The sequence below is a fragment of the Brachypodium distachyon genome, chromosome 1, assembly GCF_000005505.3.
Source record: "Brachypodium distachyon strain Bd21 chromosome 1, Brachypodium_distachyon_v3.0, whole genome shotgun sequence".
Classification (NCBI taxonomy): Eukaryota; Viridiplantae; Streptophyta; class Magnoliopsida; order Poales; family Poaceae; genus Brachypodium; species Brachypodium distachyon.
The window spans coordinates 45,999,800-46,018,544 of NC_016131.3; the positions used below are offsets into that span (position 1 = coordinate 45,999,800).

The 18,745-nt window shown below is 48.0% G+C and overlaps 4 protein-coding genes across 8 annotated transcripts; all 4 read left to right on the forward strand.

Moving 5' to 3' along the window:
• The first annotated feature begins 1,859 nt into the window (after positions 1-1,859).
• LOC100823839 (protein wings apart-like) lies at positions 1,860-3,837 on the forward strand. 2 transcript variants are annotated; one of them, XM_003560945.4, is made up of 3 exons: positions 1,860-2,443; positions 2,535-2,983; positions 3,094-3,837. In XM_003560945.4, exons 1-3 carry the CDS (start codon positions 2,029-2,031, stop codon positions 3,529-3,531), a joined length of 1,302 nt encoding a protein of 433 aa, XP_003560993.1. In that variant the 5' UTR covers positions 1,860-2,028; the 3' UTR covers positions 3,532-3,837. The 2 variants fall into 2 exon arrangements, with proteins under 2 accessions (XP_003560993.1, XP_014751988.1); XM_014896502.2 differs by having other exon boundaries at positions 1,861-2,443; positions 3,076-3,837.
• Positions 3,838-6,443: 2,606 nt separating this feature from the next.
• LOC100826952 lies at positions 6,444-9,601 on the forward strand. 4 transcript variants are annotated; one of them, XM_024454979.1, is made up of 4 exons: positions 6,444-6,689; positions 7,681-7,937; positions 8,105-8,159; positions 9,352-9,601. In XM_024454979.1, exons 2-3 carry the CDS (start codon positions 7,688-7,690, stop codon positions 8,137-8,139), a joined length of 285 nt encoding a protein of 94 aa, XP_024310747.1. In that variant the 5' UTR covers positions 6,444-6,689; positions 7,681-7,687; the 3' UTR covers positions 8,140-8,159; positions 9,352-9,601. The 4 variants fall into 4 exon arrangements, with proteins under 4 accessions (XP_024310747.1, XP_024310740.1, XP_024310744.1 ...); XM_024454972.1 differs by lacking the exon at positions 9,352-9,601 and having other exon boundaries at positions 6,446-6,869; positions 8,105-8,436; XM_024454976.1 differs by lacking the exon at positions 9,352-9,601 and having other exon boundaries at positions 6,446-6,820; positions 8,105-8,436.
• Positions 9,602-11,502: 1,901 nt separating this feature from the next.
• On the forward strand, positions 11,503-13,924 carry LOC100824146 (transcription factor bHLH82). Its single transcript, XM_003560946.4, has 6 exons — positions 11,503-12,095; positions 12,186-12,260; positions 12,409-12,564; positions 12,656-12,721; positions 13,163-13,228; positions 13,325-13,924. Exons 1-6 carry the CDS (start codon positions 11,730-11,732, stop codon positions 13,760-13,762), a joined length of 1,167 nt encoding a protein of 388 aa, XP_003560994.1. The 5' UTR covers positions 11,503-11,729; the 3' UTR covers positions 13,763-13,924.
• A 783-nt stretch (positions 13,925-14,707) lies between these two features.
• On the forward strand, positions 14,708-16,200 carry LOC100827559 (protein RTF2 homolog). Its single transcript, XM_003564150.3, has one exon. It carries the CDS (start codon positions 14,829-14,831, stop codon positions 15,873-15,875), a length of 1,047 nt encoding a protein of 348 aa, XP_003564198.1. The 5' UTR covers positions 14,708-14,828; the 3' UTR covers positions 15,876-16,200.
• The last annotated feature ends 2,545 nt before the right edge of the window (positions 16,201-18,745 follow it).

Sequence of the window (18,745 nt, forward strand, 5' to 3'; positions counted from 1 at the left end):
AGAACAGCACATGACTTTCCAACCGACCTTAGCTACTGAACATCCGAACAACAAATGGTTTACACTCTCATGGGCACCACAAAATTCACATTTTGTAGATACCCAACCCCTTTTTGTTAAGTTATCCCTTGTCAATTTTTATCAAGTGACGTTGATCTAAAAAATTAACCAAGTGATGATGTAAAAGAATAAATTTGTACTGTTACTTTTTGCTGCTCGATCTCCCTAGTTGCTAGCATGGACAAGTTTAGCCCTATAATAGGTCTTGGTACTATACGGTTTGAATTCAAAACGACTTATGAGTTAGGATAAATATAAGACAAATCGATGAAATCAACATGGAAAAGATTTCTAGTCCAACAGTTAATGTCGTTTTAGGAACGACAAACCAATCTGCATTACTACTATAGTTTTCAAATACCCTTACTTTCAGGTTGTAAGTTTTGATTCAAAAGGGACTTACAAGAAGACAAATCAAATACAGTCATCTAGTGGTGTTAAGCTTGTTTGCTAATCTCTACATAGTACAGTACGTACCCATCAGTTTCGATTCTAATTTTTGTTCACTACTAGTGTAATTAATTATTAACGACCCCTACGTTTTTCAAAATAAAATAAAATTTATGGACCCCACGGTTCTTCGGCATGGCTGCTAGTTGGTACGATTGTGACGGCTGTAGTACGTGTTTACCGCAATCGGTACCGCAATTAACTACAGGGGTTCAGTAACTATCAGTACATTGCATACTTACGTTCAGCAAGTAGATCACTTGATACGGCGATTGCTTCTGACTCTCATGGAACGTATAACTGCAGATTATTTAACCCTCGGTGTTGACGTACGGGATCAAATTTCGAACTGGAACGGTCAACCGATCGATCGATGCATCCCTTTCCAGTTCTAGCTATATATAGTACTTTTACCCCGCCCGCCCCTACGTAGTTCGTACGTACCGACGGCACCGTTAATTTCATGGCGTTTTCCGTTTCGACGGATCCAAAGTTTGAATTTTCCGCACGGCAGTTCATCTCCTGTGTTGGGCCGCGTAATTAGTAGTACTGCTCGTGCTAATAATACTGGTCTTTGGAAATAGCTCCGGTACAGCATGTGTCCTGGGCGTCAGAGCGCCAAGTTAGTTACCAGCACCTGTAAACAGATGATTACACGCCATGAGCAATGTTGTTGTTACTACTCTGGTGTTTTCTCCTCCGAGTGTGTGCTGATCTGATCCTGATCCGTCCGATCCTTGATCCGACGGCTCTGAGCTCATTGTCCCAAGCCCCAAAACTGTGCCAACCATCTGCCGGCGGCTGTCTTTTCCGGGAAGCTGCAACGCCTGCAAAGCTGAAGGCCGAAGCAGCAGTGCACTGCCAATCTGCCAAGCAGCTGGAGCTGGTACTCCTATACTATTGCACTCCAGGCCTGAGCCCCGATAATTCCCCTGCCCCCTGCCCCTGCTCTGCCCGGCGCGCACACGCCCGCTGCACGCCTGCAGCTGCACGGCGGCCAGTAAGAAGCAGGAATTCACAGTCCACCGCAGCTTCGATTTCAAAAACAAAAGGTAAAAATGGAAGCGCGGCACAGTGGCCCGGCGGCGCCTGCAGCGAGCGGATTGGCTCATTGGCAGCAGTGGCAGTACCAGCTTCGCCTTCACTGCGGCATGGGCATGGATTGCCCGCCACCGCAGTTAATTCCCTCCCTGCGCTTCAGTTATAGAGGTACTACTACGGCCGGGCCGGGACCATCGCCATTAGCATCTGCCGCGCGTCTAGATTAATGGGGTAGCTTCCAAGGATTAGCGCATTGATAAGCTCGGGCCGGCATTTAATCCCGGCCCGTTTTTTGAATGTTTGTGCTTGGCTTCAAACTTGCCGCGCTATGTAGTAAGAGGATCAACGAACTGAATCCTCTGCTCCTATAAGTATACAGGGCATCTTCGATTCTTCGTCACCGATCGCCCAAGAATTCGAATTCCTCGCCTCCCGCTTCTCAATTCGCGCGCAGCTGGTAATTGAAGGATCGGATCGATGGCGAGTAATTCTGTTAGAGGTGGTGCCCGTGGACGAGGCCGGGACGCGGCGGAGGAGACGCCGGCGCTGCCGCTGCCCCTGCCGCCGCGTCTAGCGGCAACAATGTCTTCCTCGTCGCCGGCGTCCATCCGGGCGCTCCTGGCGAGAACGAATGCCGGGTCCGGCGGGGCTGACTGCCAGTCGCCGCGCTCGCTTCTGTCGCGCATCCTGCAGCGCGGCGGCGGGGGCGGTGATCATGGCGGGAACGGCAGCGGCGGAGGGTTCGGGTGCCGGGTCAGGCTGCCGCGGCGCGCGAGGATGGAGGAGAGCAAGGACGGCGCCGCGTCCGAGAAGTCGTCGGACGACGCCAGAGTGAAAGTCGTCGAGAGGCCCGCGCCGGAGCTGCCCGCCGAGACCCCGCGAAGCTCCCTCGGTATGCATGCATCCATCCAGTGGGCGTTGATCGGAATTACTCCAATGTTGATGTTTTTTCGGAATTAATGAGGTCGTGTGGAATTACGCAGGGAGGAAGAAGCCGGAGGAGGAGCTGGTGTCGATGAACCTGGGGCTGGGGGCGAGCCTGGTGCTGCTGCTGTCCAAGAGCGCCGTGGAGCTGAACAAGATGGTGGAGCTCCGCGCGCAGATGGAGGCGCTCGTGTCGGAGATGAGGAAGGAGACGGCCGCCAAGGAGAAGGCAGCTCTAGCACTACTTCCTCCGCCGCAGCAGATGGGCTCATCTAGCTCTACTACTTCCTGTTCGCAGCAATCCAACTGCGGCAGCGCCACCACGACCGTGATCAAGGACCCCATCGCCCGCCCCGGCTGCGCCGCCGATGACACGCTGTCGGACTGCTCCGTTGGCGGCGGCCGCGCCGTCGCCGTGTCGGCGGCGCAGATGGAGGCCGAGCTCCAGGTCGAGCTCGGCCGCCTGCAGATGCACAAGCAACGCGCCGCGCCTGCGCGAGGACTCGAGGTCCGTGTACTTCATGCATGCATGCGTGGCTCCAACTTGCCGCACGATTAATATCTGACGGTGTACGCGTCTTCTTTAATTTGGCCGGCCAGTTGACGCCGTTGCTGCAGGTGAAGACGAAGCAGAGGAGCCACGTGGCCGCTGTGGACAGCCCGCCCAGGAGCTGCGTAGACGTCGGCGTGGCAGAAGAGGACGAGGAGGAAGAAGAGCCCGGAGACGATGAAGACGAGGATGAGGAAGAAGAAGAGGAAGAGGAGGAGGGGCATGGTGGTCGTGGTGGGGCGGGCGATAATAGCCCCCCTCACGGCGGCGTGTCGGCGCGGGTGCTGGAGCGGCGGCTGCACGAGGTGCTGCAGAGGCGGCAGCAGGAGCGGATCGTGGAGCTGCAGGCGGCGCTGGACGGCGCGCAGCGCCGGCTCCAGGAGCGGGAGCGCGAGGTCGTCTGGTGGCGCGACGCCGCCAAGCTCGTCTCCCACCGCCGCGACGAGTCGCGCCGCATCAGGGACGCCGACCGCCCGCCCGTACGGGCTCGGCCGCGCGCCGCTTAATCAATAAATCCATTGATCTGCACTTGTGCAGCGCGCTTAATAAGCTAGCCTTGCGTGTGGGTGTGTAAATTGTTGTACTAATGGTTCCATCGGTTCAGAGTTTTGTTCCAGAAAATCGTGTAATACGAACGAGCTTGTATGTTCTGCTCTTCGATGCCACTGGTCGATGTTGCTGCATGCCTGCATGTGCCGGCCGGGTGACACCCTCTGCTGCACCTGCACTGCATGCATATTGCAGTACACTTGCATGCCCGCATGTGTTTTTACTCATAAAAATTTGAATGTATCTACACATGACTTATTGAATAGGCGCATTCAAATTTAATAAAAGTTGAGTCATCTTTTGTTTGACGTTGAAAGTAATAGGAATAAATAAATTAATGAAACCAGTACGTGTGTGCATGGATTCATTTGGAACAGATGAATTTCGTACGCGATGCTGCTAGCTGCAACCCATGCGCTTTGACACGCTGCTACTATTGCAGTTGTAGGTGCCATTAACTGCTCTGCTAGTACAGAAAGAGGGGGCTCCAACTGAGGTTTTAGCGCGATCGACCGCCCCCTGACACGGAATTCGAATGGAAGCTGGCGAACGGAAAACAGCAGCTTTTTCAGGCAAAGCAACTCGGAGAGACAGTGTCTCTGTCTAGCCGCACGATCGAATTCGCTCCGGATTCTGCTCCACCTCCAAATTCTGCGAGGGAATGGAAAGCGGGAGGGACCCGACCAGATGACAGTACATTATCTCAGCATGCAAGATCGAATTTACTGGGACACTGTGGCGGCTACAGTACGCGTGGCCTGTACTCCTGCCGCGGGGCACTTAAATGAAATGGACATCATGCAAAATGGAGAGGAAAAAAGGGAAAACAGACAGCTGCAGTGGATGTGCAGCAGTAACAGAGAGGTACGAATAGCAGCAACAGTGGATTTGCAGTCACGGTCACACGCACAAGAGAACAGAGCGTTTGCAGAAACAGCAACTCTGTGCTCTGAACGAGGGATTTTTTGTTTCTAGTCTGTAATGTTATATGTCGTTGTTCTCGACAACAATTAGAGTAACGGATGCCAAACCTTGATGACACGAATGCGAGTATAAAAGTAGGGCGTGTACGTCGGCCGTATAGCGAAGGTCACCGTACATTTGGACAAGTTGACACGTCGATATTTTTGAATAGGTTCGGTCGATCCTGCGGGTGCGACCTAGTCCTATGTTAGGAGAGGCTTCGAGGGGGTCGTTAACCAAAGCGTTTGGGTCGATCGAGCCTCCCCGAATCACTTAGTGAGAGGTCGAAAAGCCTCGTACTTAGGCCGAACGAGGCTTCCCAAGTAGTGAGGTCGAGATACCCTTAGTACGAACGAGACTTTCCGAGATTCCGAAACTAGAGCTCCTCTCAAAGAGACTCTCTAGCCCTCTCCCCTTGAGTTTATTCAAGCGAGAGTGAATGGTATATGCCCTCATGGGGGTATTTATAGCCTAGGGGTCCATGACAAAATACCATGGCTACCCTTGGGGGGAGAGAAAAGTGAGGGCAAAATAGTAAAAATAGTTTTTTTTTCATAACTTTTGTGTGCACCATGTGGGAAAAGTGGGGCTTGGTCCATGGTCCATCATGGACTAAGGACCCCCTCCTCACACATTTCTTGCCCCCTAATTTACCTCATTTGACCTTTTGACCATGGCATGAAAGACTTGACTTGTTGACATGTCTTCCTTTGTCACGTATGATTGACCGTGCCACGTGAGCGTCTTCACTCGTGTTTGGGAAATGTTGACCCAGTCGTCGTCACGTAGAATTTACAGCCCAGCCCATATAGGGGTTTTATTTTACTACAACATTATACTTAATCACTTTCTATGTACAATTAAATATATTTCAAAATAAATCGTTAGAGCATACAGTTTTTTGTCGCTCTCCTTGCCCAAGACGCACCTGACAACATTTCTCGATGTGTCCAATGATCCCACAGACGAAGCAGAAATCAGGGAGAAATTCGCAAGCAAACAGACACCACCTCACCTTCTTCTTTCACTCCTCGGTAAAATACTCCTCCTTCAACATAAACATAATCTCCCATATCATTGGGTTTTCAATGCATAAGCGCACTCGCACATACAAGTTCCGCGCGATCAGCATCTTGTCATCTTCAACATCATCCCCTATCGCCCTTGTGGCTTTCTCTGTTCGTCAAGCCAAATGGGACGTTGGACACCCCTACTGAAATCAGAATCCATTGAACTCTATTTCATCTTGGGTTTTTGATCCATCTACTTCTTTGAGCACAAAAAGTTTTTTTGAAACATCCACTGTCCGCCTTCCTCAACCCTGCATGTTGGCCAAACATCAAGAGAAACTTGTTCTCCCCAAGATCATGACACTCAATCCCTTTCGGGCCGGTTTGGTTAGGTGGGGATTGAGGAGGAGTGACAGGGATTTACGGTAAAATGATCGTCAATCTTGATAATCCCTATTGATCCCCGCCTGGGTGGGATGAAACGAACAGAGCGTCAAGGGGCACTAAATGCTCCCAGTGTGGGTCCCAATGCCTCTGTGTCCGCTGGCTTCTCCGAAAAAAATTACCCACTGCTTGCATCGGCAAGATGCATCATGATTACTTGTCAATTTTTATGCTGGGTTTTTGAGCCTCTGACAACCTCATCTTCCGCATCAGATCTTTCACACCTTACGTGTAAAGAAAATCGAAGAAAGAACCCTTAATGAGCCGTGTTTAAAAAATAATAAAATAAACAAAGTTTTCAAACAACAACACACTCTTTTTTGCTTTTTTTTAAAGAAAAAAACACATTCTTTTTACGTCCGGTCCTTTTACATCACACTACTTTTTTTTCTCGTGGGCCGGAGGGCCGGAGGCTTATTTGTCTCTCATTTTTTTTCCTTTCTGGTAACGTTCCATCCCTGGGCCCTGGCCCATCTCGCGGCCGAGCGCCCCAACCCAGTCGCTCCGTCGCTCGTCTTCCTCCTCGCGCGAGCGCCGCCACCCCTCTCTCCCCGTCCGGCTGCCGAGCGCCCCAGCCCCCTCGCTCCGTCGCTCGTTTTCCTCCTCGCGCGAGTGCCGCCACCCCTCCCTCCCCATCCCTCTGCCGAGCGCCCTAGCCCCCTCGCTCGTCTCCCTCCTCGCGCGAGCGCCGCCACCAGGTTGATCTCTCCTTCGATTCTCTCGCTCCCGGCCGTTTCTCCTCCCATCACCTCACGAATGGATTACGCCCTTTAGCCCCCCGTTTCATCTCCTTAATCTCCCCCAATTCGTAACTGAGGCAAAAATCAAGGTAGGGCGGTCACCCTACCTTGCCCTACTAGGTCCTCCGCCCGTGTGTGGTACGTAGAATTATGTTTTGATTGTTAGGCATTGATAAAAAAAATGAACCAAATTGCTATTTCTGGGGAACGTTAGACAGCGGGAAATTACACATTTTAAAAATCTGTGGTAAAACACTCCAAAATAGTGATATTTTCATTGGAACATAAGAAAATTGTAGTCCGGGGACATTATAGACTTTTCCTGCTCAAATTGTGACCAAAATGTTGGGGGTCCTAAAGATCCAAAGCATGTGTATTATATGTAGTTCATGTCACCTGCATTCTTGTTTGGCTTCTGGAGATCATACCAATTCAATTGCTTTCAACTATCTAAATGTTATGTTAATTCATTTTTGAGTTATGCCATGACAATTTGGTTGTATTGCTAGGGCTAGTGTAACTGGCAATTGGAAAATGGTAATCCAACTCTCACCTGCCACTGAACTTTTGTTAACTTAACCTGGTTGACACGGCAACATCTACTGGGATACATGTTTGTATTTTATTGTTTATATTTCTCAATTTACTCTTACAAAAGACTCAATTGGCGGCGGCAGTCCGTCAAACCTTCAAATCTATCACTTGTTGATTCGGTACAAATCAGTGAAAGGAGAACAATTGTGGATTATATGATTTAAGGTAATAGATGACGGTACATTCTTTTTAGTTATAAGGAGAACATCTGATTTTTAGTCCGTAACAATGCATGGGTATTGTGCTAGTGAATCAAATGTAGCAGCATATTATACTGATTTAAAATGGGTATTGTCTGACCGTCTTTCAGATTCTTTGTGGAGATCGATTCTGATTGTCATTTTTGCATATGCAGTTTCAGCATGGGTAGTGAAGACTCAAAAGATATGCTGAAGAATGTTGACTGGAAGACAGTGGGAGGTCCAGTGACTACTGAGTCAAGTCAACCAGTTGTTAAGAAGCGTCTTCCAAAGAAAATCAGACAAGTTCCCGAGTGTTATTTTCTGCCTCGGCGATCTCTGCCTTCTGCATTGCTAATCTATGGTTCTGTTTGTGCTGCTGGAGTTGGTGCTGGGATGTTGCTTGAAGTTTGGATAAACAAAAAGATCAAAGGTACAACCCTGCATTTTATGGCTGGAGGAACCACTCACTTTAGGAAAACTGCAATATGAGAGAAACTTGAGATGTTGGACTGTATCATCAGAGGCATAAGTGCATATTTTGCTCCATTTCTTGTATATTTTCCTCATCTTCTTACTCTTGTTAATTATTGCATGCAGAGGATGGTGGCGTTGTCTGGGAGATGGGTAAATGACATTCAGGCACTTTGATTCGGTAACGATCTGTTAGCTCAAAATATTCCACTCACCCTGCTGCAATTCTGCTTATGTGGTATCACAGAAATAAACCTTGCTCTGTTGTTTCGGAGTTTCAGACTATCTTGTGACTTCCTGACAAAAGCAAACTCAGTCTTGTCTCTGTATTTCTGGTTGCATTGTGTATCCTAACTGTATGATGCCTCAAACTTTATAGCCATATCAAGGCAAGCAATGCATATGCAGTACCATTTTGTTTAAATATAAGAGTGTTGCCCTGGTAAGAATTCATTGAATAACGATCATGATTTCTGGTGATTGCATACTGGAGCATCTCTCTGATTCTTTGCTGTGGCGTTGTCGTCAACTCGTCATAAATGCAGAAGAGAGTGTTGATTCATAAAGTCAAAATATTAAGGGTGGAAATCAATTAGTTCTCTGTATCTTGGTTGGGCTATGTTATCTGTAATGCAGATAAGCCAGGCTAGAAATTTGCATACCCCAAAAGACATGATTGATTCCATTTATCTACTGAATTTCTAACTTGCAGACATCTTCCTCATTGTTCAATCTTTCTCTCAAATGGCCAAACAGGGAACATCTGATGTATTTATACTTGTATCACTTTAGCAAAGTATTCAAGCACTTCTGGAATATTTATCACTATAGCCAATATTTGGGCCCTTCCTGATTCATACTGCAGCCTTCTCGAGACTAGCCTTCAATTTATTTCTTTTGCCAAAAAAAAGCAGGAGAGTGATTTGGGGATCTCACACGAAAGTCCTCACTTTTTTTCTAAACTAGATGGTGCCCCGCACGTTGTTGCGAAATTTTTTAGTTAGCATACATGAGTGAAATTGAGTAGCAACGAAAGAGTATTCAAAATTGAAAATATATATGAAACTTTATGATATATTCTTTGCTTAGTGAGGATGGTTTGATAAAAAATAGCATGCATGTACAAAAAATATGAGTTTCCCATTAAATTGGTGTGAACATACTAATGACATGCATGATGACGTGGCATGTTTGCATGTTGAGAGAAACCAAGTAGTGGGGTCTCCTGTTTAGATATTACTTCGATATAGAAGATTAGTGCAGTTCTCAATCTTCTAGAAAGTGCTCTTGTCCCCTTTCTTGTTCTTTTGTGCAACTTCCTTTGTCCAAAGTGCTGCTTTGTGCATATCTGATATTTTGTTTCTGGTCATTAGACTTTTCTCGAACAAAGCCACGGTTTATCCTTTCCATCAGCTGCACTTGCAAAGACAATCGATTGAACTTCTCCCATGGAAAAGACGAAGGACAACACGACACACCGCTTTTCCGCTTTGGTGGCATGTTTCTATCAGTAACCATTTTTATTTTTAGGGTAGCTTTGATTCCAATCAATTTTGGAGAATTGTATCTCTGATGTACTTCTTCTATGCAAGGTAAGTTGTTTGATTTCTTGGTTTCAAGCCATTTGGATTTTGCTAAATTTTTCATTTGCATTTTGTTTCATACCCCCTCCGTCCTATATTAAGTGACTTTTTATTAAATGTATCTAGACGTTTTTTAAGCATAGATACATCCATATTTGGGGAGCCACTTAATATGGCACGGTTGGAGTAGAAAAGTTTCCATTGGTTCCTTATAGACAAGTCTACTCACTCCGATCCATATAATTGTCTCAAATTTGCTCAAATATGGATCTATTTGTCTAAAAAAACGTCTAGATACATGTGATATTCTGACAATTAATATGTTCGAAAAAAATTATAGTTTTTATGGCCTAAACACCTCTTGGTAAAAAAAAACATATCCGGGGCATTAAACTACATTTGACTAAAACTAATCGACGTGTGCGCCATCAATGTTGCAAGCATTTGCAGACTAGATTAGCGGCAGCAGTTAATGCAGCGCCCCGGATTGATTGACCTGTAACCAAAGCCGCACGCTGCCGCTACTACTGTTGCTGCTAACCAAACCCCCATTGGATCTTCGGTTCTGCAAGAGGAATGTGTTGATGGAGCAGTTAATGCTGGCTGCTGACTTCGCGCCACCACTCCCCGTGCACTCTGTCCGCTTTTTTAATCGTAATCCAAGAGAATCGACGCGCTGTGTGTGTTCATGGGATCAGATCTTGGGGTCGATATATAGCTTCCAGGGAATTGGTGTATGTTCATCGGATCTGATTGTTAGTACGGAGTAGATGATTGTATCTTCTTAGTTTAGTCTATCATTAAAGCGGAGTGGTAACAAGGACGTGTGAGATGCATTTGACGAGGTTAACAAAGCTACAGGTGTCGAAACACCCTGTGGTCCGCAAAAGCTGATGAGAGGTCATATTGATCCGATGCTTTTATCCCGTAGTAACCTTTTGCTATGACTTTATCGAAGAATCAAAACGAGGAGTGTTTTGTTGCAAACGGCATATGATCATCTTGATCGAGTACGTACTAATTAAGCTCCTACTCTCTCCGTTCGTTCCATAATTCTTGACGAAATATTACATGTATCTAAACGCTTTTTAAAAATATAGATACATTCATTTTTGGCAAATTTGAGACAAGAATCATGAAACGGAGGAAGTAGTAAACAATATTATCGCGTGAGCAGATAGTAAGAATTTAGAACCTTGGGTAGAACCGCACTTGTGTTGTTGTTTTTAAAGCATCTCCAACAACTGATTTGCTGCCGTTACTTAACGTCACGTGTCAGATTTTTGCTTAGGTGAAAAAGAGAAAGTAGGAAAAAACATAGTACTAGTTACTTATGCAAGAGACTGCTACCTCACCGGTACCAAAAAAAGTTGGAGTATGACAAGTGGGCCCTAGTAAAAATATACTTTTTAATTGAAAAAAGGAAATCATAGATAGGAGAGAGAAGTGATGACATGAAATGCTAAGTACCGACTGTAGTAACAGCCTGTTGAAGATGCCCTTAGCTGCATGAACACAGGGATATGATTCGTCATGGGGGCACGAGATCGTCCAATGAATGAGAGTTTATTCCACTTTTTACATGGAGTATTAGTTGTCATTTTCCAATAAATTTTATTCTATCAAGAATATATCTTAATTACTGATTTTATCACTTAATTGGGACATTGTGGCAATTTTTATCATATTTTATCATTCCACCTCGATTGACAAGCTAGGCCCACATATCACTTAGCCTCATAGTCATGATCGGATGACATCGAAGCGTTCGTTTCGGGAGACAAGGATCAAATGTTCGATCGTTAGCCTTTTCGAATTTGAAAAAAAAAATCTGACAATTATTGTCAAGTTTATACCCGCAGCCCGCTAGCTGTAGTACGATTCGCGGTGCTTATATAAGGTCAAAGAAAGTACACGGGAGATCAATATAAAACGCCAAAGAGTTGCACGAACTGAGTTCAATTGTTTTTCCCCTTTATAAACTGTCACGTAGCCACGCGATTATAATGGCGCGCACGTAGCGAGTACGCCTCATCCTCTCCACTTCCCCAGTCCATATTCTCCTAGTCTCCTGGCTCTTCCCCCTCCAGCCTTCTCGACCGCATTTACTCGTCAGCCGCACTCCGACGCTAGCTGCAGCTCGAGTAGAGCGGCGCGCAAAGAGACCGATGGCCGGCGGCGGCGGGGACGGCGGTGGCGGGGCGCAGGACGACTTCTTCGACCAGATGCTCTCGACGCTGCCCTCCGCGTGGGGCGACCTGGGCGCCGCCGGCAAGTCGCCGTGGGAGCTCGCGGCGGGTGCAGAGGACCTGTCCGCCTTCGACGAGTCCGCGCTGCTCGCCTCTCGGCTCCGGCAGCACCAGATCGGCGGCGGGGAGAAGCCGGTCATGCTGCAGCTGACCGACCTCCAGCGGCAGCAGGGCGAGGAGAGCGGCGGGTTCTCGCCGCTGCCGCTGTTCACGGACCGGTCTCCCCCGCCGTCGGCGCGGGAGGACATGGACGGCGGATTCAAGTCTCCCAATAATAATGCCACCGTACGTGGGATCCGTTCTTCTTCTTGTGGAATTATCTCTCCAAATTTTTGAACTTTGGCCGCTGACATGGAATGGATGCCGTGCATGCAGGGAGGCGACCATGCGATGTTCAACGGGTTCGGGGCCCATGGCGGCGCCGGGGCCGTGCAGCCGCCGTTTGGCCAGGTAAAGATGATCGACCATGCACCAACCACCTTTATACGTGCTAAATTTTTGCCATGCTAGTTGCATTACGCGAACGATCGAAATTCCTGCTCTGAACGATCTGCCTTCGTGTTAATTATTCGTCTTCTGATATGTCCGCACTCCGCAGGGAGGGTCAATGTCGGGGCAGAGCTTCGGAGGCACGGCAGCGAGCGGAGGCACGGCGGCGCCGGCTTCCTCCGGAGGCGGGGCGGCCCCGCCGCGGCAGACGCGCGTCAGGGCGCGGCGAGGCCAGGCCACGGACCCGCACAGCATCGCCGAACGTGTACGCGCCGCCCACCTTACTGAATTGTCTTGTTCCTTCGGGTCTACAAAAACTCCCACCAACTTGAACTCGTTCTCAACTTTGCATGCAGCTCCGGAGGGAGAGGATAGCGGAGCGGATGAAGTCCCTGCAAGAGCTCGTCCCCAACGCCAACAAGGTAAACAAGCTAATTTCGAGTTTACTCCGTATGTGATTTCCCCGGGGGGATCGGGGACCCGATGCCAGACGTGTGGAGTCCTCGAGCCCCTGCTGCTCTGTTGCGGCGAGATAGAGGGTCGGGATTAACGGATGGGTTTCCTACGATCTACTAGACGACGAGGCAAAACACCGCCTGATTGGACCGAAGAGCAGACCCGACCCTGAGAATTGAGATGGCCGTGCCCGTGCTGACGAATTCGGCATGCAGTGAATGATCACTTGGGGCGCATTCGATGCTTTGTTTTGGCTCGATTTGGCCACGCCCTTATTCCCCGTAGCATAGCAGTGATGGATCGATGGATCACAACTTCACAAGCCACGGTCGGTCAATGTTGCCTTTCCGGGGCATGTGTCATGTGTGGGATCCTGAACCATTTCGTGGTTATTGTGACTTTTGCAGACTGACAAGGCGTCGATGCTGGACGAGATCATCGACTACGTCAAGTTCCTGCAGCTCCAAGTCAAGGTACGGACGCACGTCAGGAATTAACGTACACCGCTCGTGTGCTTCTGAACATATGCTGAGTAATTCAATTCTTGGGCTGCTTGTAATTACACGTAGGTTCTGAGCATGAGCCGGCTGGGCGGGGCGGCGGGCATGGCGCCGCTGGTGGCGAGCATGTCGTCAGAGGCCAACAGCAGCAACACGAAGAGCGGCAGCGGCGCTGCTGCTGCTGCGGCCACCGCCAATGGCAATGGCAATGGCGGCGAGAAGAGCGGCGGCGGGGCCGGGCTGCGGGTGACGGAGCAGCAGGTGGCGAAGATGATGGAGGAGGACATGGGCACGGCCATGCAGTACTTGCAGGGGAAGGGCCTCTGCCTCATGCCCATCTCCCTCGCCTCCGCCATCTCCTCCGCCACCACCACCACCGGCGCCTCGCCGGCCTCGCTCCTCGCCAGGCCGCCCCCAATGCGCCCCTCCGCGAACGGTGCCGCCGGTGCCGGAGACGACGCCGTGACCCGGCCCGTCAAGGTCGACGCCAACGGCGGGAAGCAATGAAGCCGATGCCGATCGGCCACCGGCGTGGGCGTCATATCAACAATGCCGTAGTAATACCAATCTTGTCATGTACTCATGTATCATCGATGTATACTCCTTCCCACTTATAATTCTATTTCCCTTCCTCCGGAAAAAAACCCGGCATCTAGCTTGGTCCGTTAATTACGTGCTCGAATGATCCATCGAAGGAAATAATCAGAGTACCTTCAAATCTTCAATCGCGGATTGAGGTCAAGGTGACGTACAATCGCGCGCGAGCGCGCGCAGTGAAGCAAAGCAGATAGAGAGAGAGATCTCGTCGAAAACAAAACATTGTCAACGATTCTGGTGCTGGTGATCATTAATTAGCTGCGAGTAATTAAAGTGACGGCGAGGCGGTGCAGGCTACTAATGGCGCACGACGTCCTGGTGACGGGCTGGCCCGATCAGGTAAACTAATGCGGCAGAATAATTAAGGGCGTGAATGTCCCGCACGACATGGGAACGACGACGATCGGGAGTAAGATAGTCGAGGGAGTGAAAAGAATGAGGAATCAATTGATCGCGTCGCGTGTGAGCCTGTGAGGTGCGCCGGCCACGTTGGTGAAAGGAGACGGACTAGTGCGGCCAGCTCTGATGAAGGAACAGACAATTAAATGGCGCTAAAATAAGAGGGGGAATCGGATGAAACGACGAGGACCGCGAGGGGATCTGGGCTTCTCCTTCAGGACGGCCCAATCTCTCTCAGAAGCGGAGCGGAGGTTTTCCTGATCCAGCCGGAATCGAGGTGAGCCCGGACCCCGGAACCGAAGGCCGTAAACCAGCCCAACCCACTTCACGCGCCGCGCCGCAAAGTCGGTCTCGGTCTAGAGACTCCAGACGTCAGACTTCACGTCACCACTCAAAAAAAAAGAGTCAGACTTCACGTCTACTATCTCGCTCCGCGTCCAGATCTTTTTCCAGGACCCCTCTTTTTTCGTTTTTTCCACGTCTACCAAGCCGCAGTTTCCAATCGCGATTCCCCCATCGTCTCCTCTCTGACCCTCTCCTTCCTCCTACCGGGCTCGTCGGAACCCTAGCCCCAGCCATGGTGCACGCCGCTCAACCCGCGGCCGGCGCGACGCGGGCGGTGGTCCTCCGCCTCGAAGACCTCGCCCTCCCGCCGCGGTACCTCACCGTCCCGTCCCACCTCCCCGTCTCGCACCTCCTCCGCTCCCTCCCGCTCCCCTCCTCCTCCTCCTTCTACCTCACCTCCGACGGCCGCCCGCTCGCGCCCTCCTCCCCGGTGGCCTCCCTCCCGCCGTCCGCCTCCATCCAGCTCCGCCTCCGCGCGCTCCGCGGCGGGGGCGGCGATGGCGGGTCCACCTGCGCCGAGTCGCGCGACTGCTACCTGTCCATGTACCTCGCCAAGAAGCCCGACAAGGCCGACCCCAACGAGGCCCGGCTCTCCCGCTTCACCTGCTGCGCGCTGTCCGGGGAGCCCCTGGCCGCGCCGGCAGTCGCGGATCGCCTGGGCAACCTATTCAACAAGGAGGCCCTCGTCGAGGCGCTCCTGCACAAGCGCCTGCCCAAGGCGCTCTCGCACATCCGTGGCCTCAAAGACATGATACCCATCCACCTGCACCCCAAGCCTGATGCTGCTGACGATGAGGTCCGTTTCCAGTGCCCAGTCACTGGGTTCGAGTTCAACGGCAAGTCGCAGTTCCTTGTGCTCCGTGAGTGCGGCCACGTGCTAAGTGTGAAGGCTCTTAAGGAGGTGAAGACATCCGCGTGTTTGGTCTGCCATAAGGAGTTTGATGAGGCAGACAAGATGCCGATCAATGGGACCGAGGAGGAGGTGGCGGTGTTGAGGAAGAAGATGGAGGAGGAGAGAGGGAAGTTGAAGGAGAAGAAGGATAAGAAGCTGGCAAATGGGCTGAGTGGGAATAAACATGCTGCTGCTGCGGTAGCAGACGCCGAGAAATTGGAGAATGTGAAGAAAGGGGATACTGCCGCAGCAAAGCGCTTCAAGGCTGCAGATCATGCACCGGCTTATGCAAACAAGGCAGTGTATGCATCAATTTTCACGTCGTCCAAGAAGTCTGATTTCAAGGAGACCTACTCATGCAGATCACTCCCTCTGGGAAGGAATTAAGTTGATGCCGGAGAGAAGCAAATGGCATGGAGGTGAAACTCTTGTACTGTTTCGGTTCATTACTTCATCATGGCTTGTTCACAAGCAAAGCCAGAAGTTCCGACGTTGTTGTTTTAGTTATTGTGTCATCTATGCTCAGTTGCTGATGTGGAACTTCTATTTTTCACTCTCAGGGAAGCAATATGTTCTTATAAATGATTTGTGCACTATGTAATAGTTAAAAACAATTAACAAGTATCATTGGCTCCACAATCTTAGGACTCTCAATTCATATCAAAGGGTTTTGAGTATTTATTGTTGCAACTTCTAATGTACTGTTTTATCAGATGGTCTGCATGTGGTCTTCACATTCTGTTTTGTTTGATGCTTAGTTGTGTCCGTGAAGTATGGAATCAACGCAAAGCTAGTGAGCTGTAAGACATTAAGCAGACATGCTGACTGACATATGCATGGCACTGAAAGTACAATGTATTTGTTCTTTTCGTGCCTCTTTGTACCATCTTTAGTCAGTAAACCTTCAAAAATGGTGAAAGTTCACTTCTCCTTTTGCATTTTATTTTTTTCATGAGCACATTGCACCTTGATGTTTTGGGCCACACTATGTATTGTACTGTTCAATTTCTGAAAAAGTGATACAGGAAGCTATCTTATTTATGTAAGAACACATCCATAATTATTTCAAGTAGATGGGGCCATGCAGGTTACCTCTTTCAATCTGTATCTTTCTGGATTTTTGCTCACATGAAAAACAGTTTCAGGATCAGAATTTATTCTGTATATGCATGTGCTTGTATCCATCTTAAGCATTATACATGTTGGATGGGTGTTCTGCTCCTGTTAGAATGGATTTCAGATACATTTTTAGGGTATACTACTTCTCAAGAAATGGTTAAATATATTCAGTAAAGCAACATTGCTTATGAGTAGGGAACTGATTTTATAAATGTAGTGATTAATGATTAATGTTCTAAATAGCTAAGGATAGCTGCCCTATACATATTTTGGCCGCTAAATGATGGCCAATGTTCCGCATGTTAGCCACGGGCGCCGTAGCTCCACTATTTTCTTCATATAATGCCTAGCATTGTGGAAAAGAACATACTGACTTTACTTTGAAATCTAACTTGTTAGAAGGCAAAATGCACTATAAACTTGAGCTATGAAGATCCTATCAAGATACCCCATGTTTGTCCTTTTGAATGCTCAAACATCATATTTTTTAGCAATGTGAAGTGTTGCTTTATATCATGCTATAATCAGTTGGACATACCATATTTCTTTTACTTATTCCAGACTTGTCTGATCTTGCATGCATATTTTGTTTCCTATAATTCAGAATAAAGCACGTCAAATGTGGACTAGGAGTTGGAATTTAGAATTCATAACAGGTTCCAATCCATTATTGCTGCTGCTAGCCAGCCCAACAAGTTGGGTCGAGGTGTCTAGTCGGGAGCCAAGTACTGACTTGTAATGAACAAAGGCGTGCCTAGGCCAGCGACACTTGATCTCGGATAGAGATAATGTGTAATTCTAGGATTAGTTTTGGGATGGCAAAATGGGTCTGGCATTAGAAAAGAAGAACATTAAAACACAGTTCCTAGCTGCAGAGTTCTTTGTAGATCCTTGCTATATATAGTTTCTCAGCCAAGTCGTCTTATGGATATGGTATTGGGTATATACCTCCAGCTACATAGCTGCAAACAAGTAAAGTCAAGATATTTCTTTATCTTGCATACTATTTAAACAGTGATAGTTTTTGCCTTCCAGTTTTAGATGGATGCTTGGTTCTATTGCAGCTTCATTGTATACAGTTGCTCATGATTTTTCAAGCTGTATAGTACAGTGTTTGCTTGTACTCTAGCTTCCCAGCTGCTTATGCTCAGCATCTCTGCTCTCTGTGCTATTACTCATTCAGCTAATGGATATAGCGATTAGTGAAAGCTTGTGGTTCTTCTGAAATTCATTTTCGAGGAAATATCGGCATTGTACTTCTGAGGGCTAAGAAATTTACAGCCTTGTCACATTGGAGAGTTTTGCGGATGTTGCACCACCAATAAGTGTGTTGTCATATGTGGTAAGCATCCTGCTGTCACAACTTCTACCCGCAACATAACCTGAACACCAGGCGGAAATCACAGGTATGTGGTTATCCCTACAGCGATGCCCTGATCATGTATTTACTTGGAAAACTAGGTTTTTATTGATTTTAATCCAGCATTAACTGGTCTATTAACACACATACCTGTTTAGCCTTTATCTGATTTAGTTCATTCTAGTTTGGTCCTTCATTTTAATCGTGTTACAAGAGAAGGTGTCGCTTATTGTCAGTTTGTCATCCCTTCTTTCTTAGTCATGCTCTTCTACTGCATGGAGCTGGTTTGTTTTCTTTCAGTCTGATACAGCTGACTCAAATAATGATACTGTCTTTTCCATTTCTTTTCTACTGCATGGAGCTGGTTTGTTTTCCTATAGGCTTGTGTAAAAATAAAAATCGTGCTTGTAGAAAAATAATCATGTGATTGCATTCATTATTGCAAATATTGTTTCCTCGTGTGAAATATAATATCTAAATATTTTTGTTCATAGGATGCATTTACCTTCTCTAGATTTTGAACCAACTGAGCATACATTGAGCAAATAAGTTATGCAGTTTTTAAACAACATTCGCATGAATTGTGAACTTGTTTGTGAATGAAGATCTTTTGTTGTAGAAAATAAAACTACATTGCCTCTAAATGGTAATATCGTGATTCCATTGCACTTATTGATTACAATTTACAAGCTTGGAATAACTTGGTATCATGTGTGAAAACGATGTCAGAAATTATTGTCCTTTTATTGGATGTATTTATTTACTTGTTCCAAGTTTT

Coding starts and splice junctions, on each gene's coding strand:
- LOC100823839 (XM_014896502.2), top strand. CDS start 2,029: ATGGCGAGTAATTCTGTTAGAGGTGGTGCCCGTGGACGAGGCCGGGAC. Junction 2,444..2,534: donor GACCCCGCGAAGCTCCCTCG/GTATGCATGCAT, acceptor GGAATTACGCAG/GGAGGAAGAAGCCGGAGGAG. Junction 2,984..3,075: donor CGCCTGCGCGAGGACTCGAG/GTCCGTGTACTT, acceptor TTGGCCGGCCAG/TTGACGCCGTTGCTGCAGGT.
- LOC100826952 (XM_024454979.1), top strand. CDS start 7,688: ATGGGTAGTGAAGACTCAAAAGATATGCTGAAGAATGTTGACTGGAAG. Junction 7,938..8,104: donor GATAAACAAAAAGATCAAAG/GTACAACCCTGC, acceptor TATTGCATGCAG/AGGATGGTGGCGTTGTCTGG.
- LOC100824146 (XM_003560946.4), top strand. CDS start 11,730: ATGGCCGGCGGCGGCGGGGACGGCGGTGGCGGGGCGCAGGACGACTTC. Junction 12,261..12,408: donor TGCAGCCGCCGTTTGGCCAG/GTAAAGATGATC, acceptor CGCACTCCGCAG/GGAGGGTCAATGTCGGGGCA. Junction 12,565..12,655: donor CGCACAGCATCGCCGAACGT/GTACGCGCCGCC, acceptor CTTTGCATGCAG/CTCCGGAGGGAGAGGATAGC.
- LOC100827559 (XM_003564150.3), top strand. CDS start 14,829: ATGGTGCACGCCGCTCAACCCGCGGCCGGCGCGACGCGGGCGGTGGTC.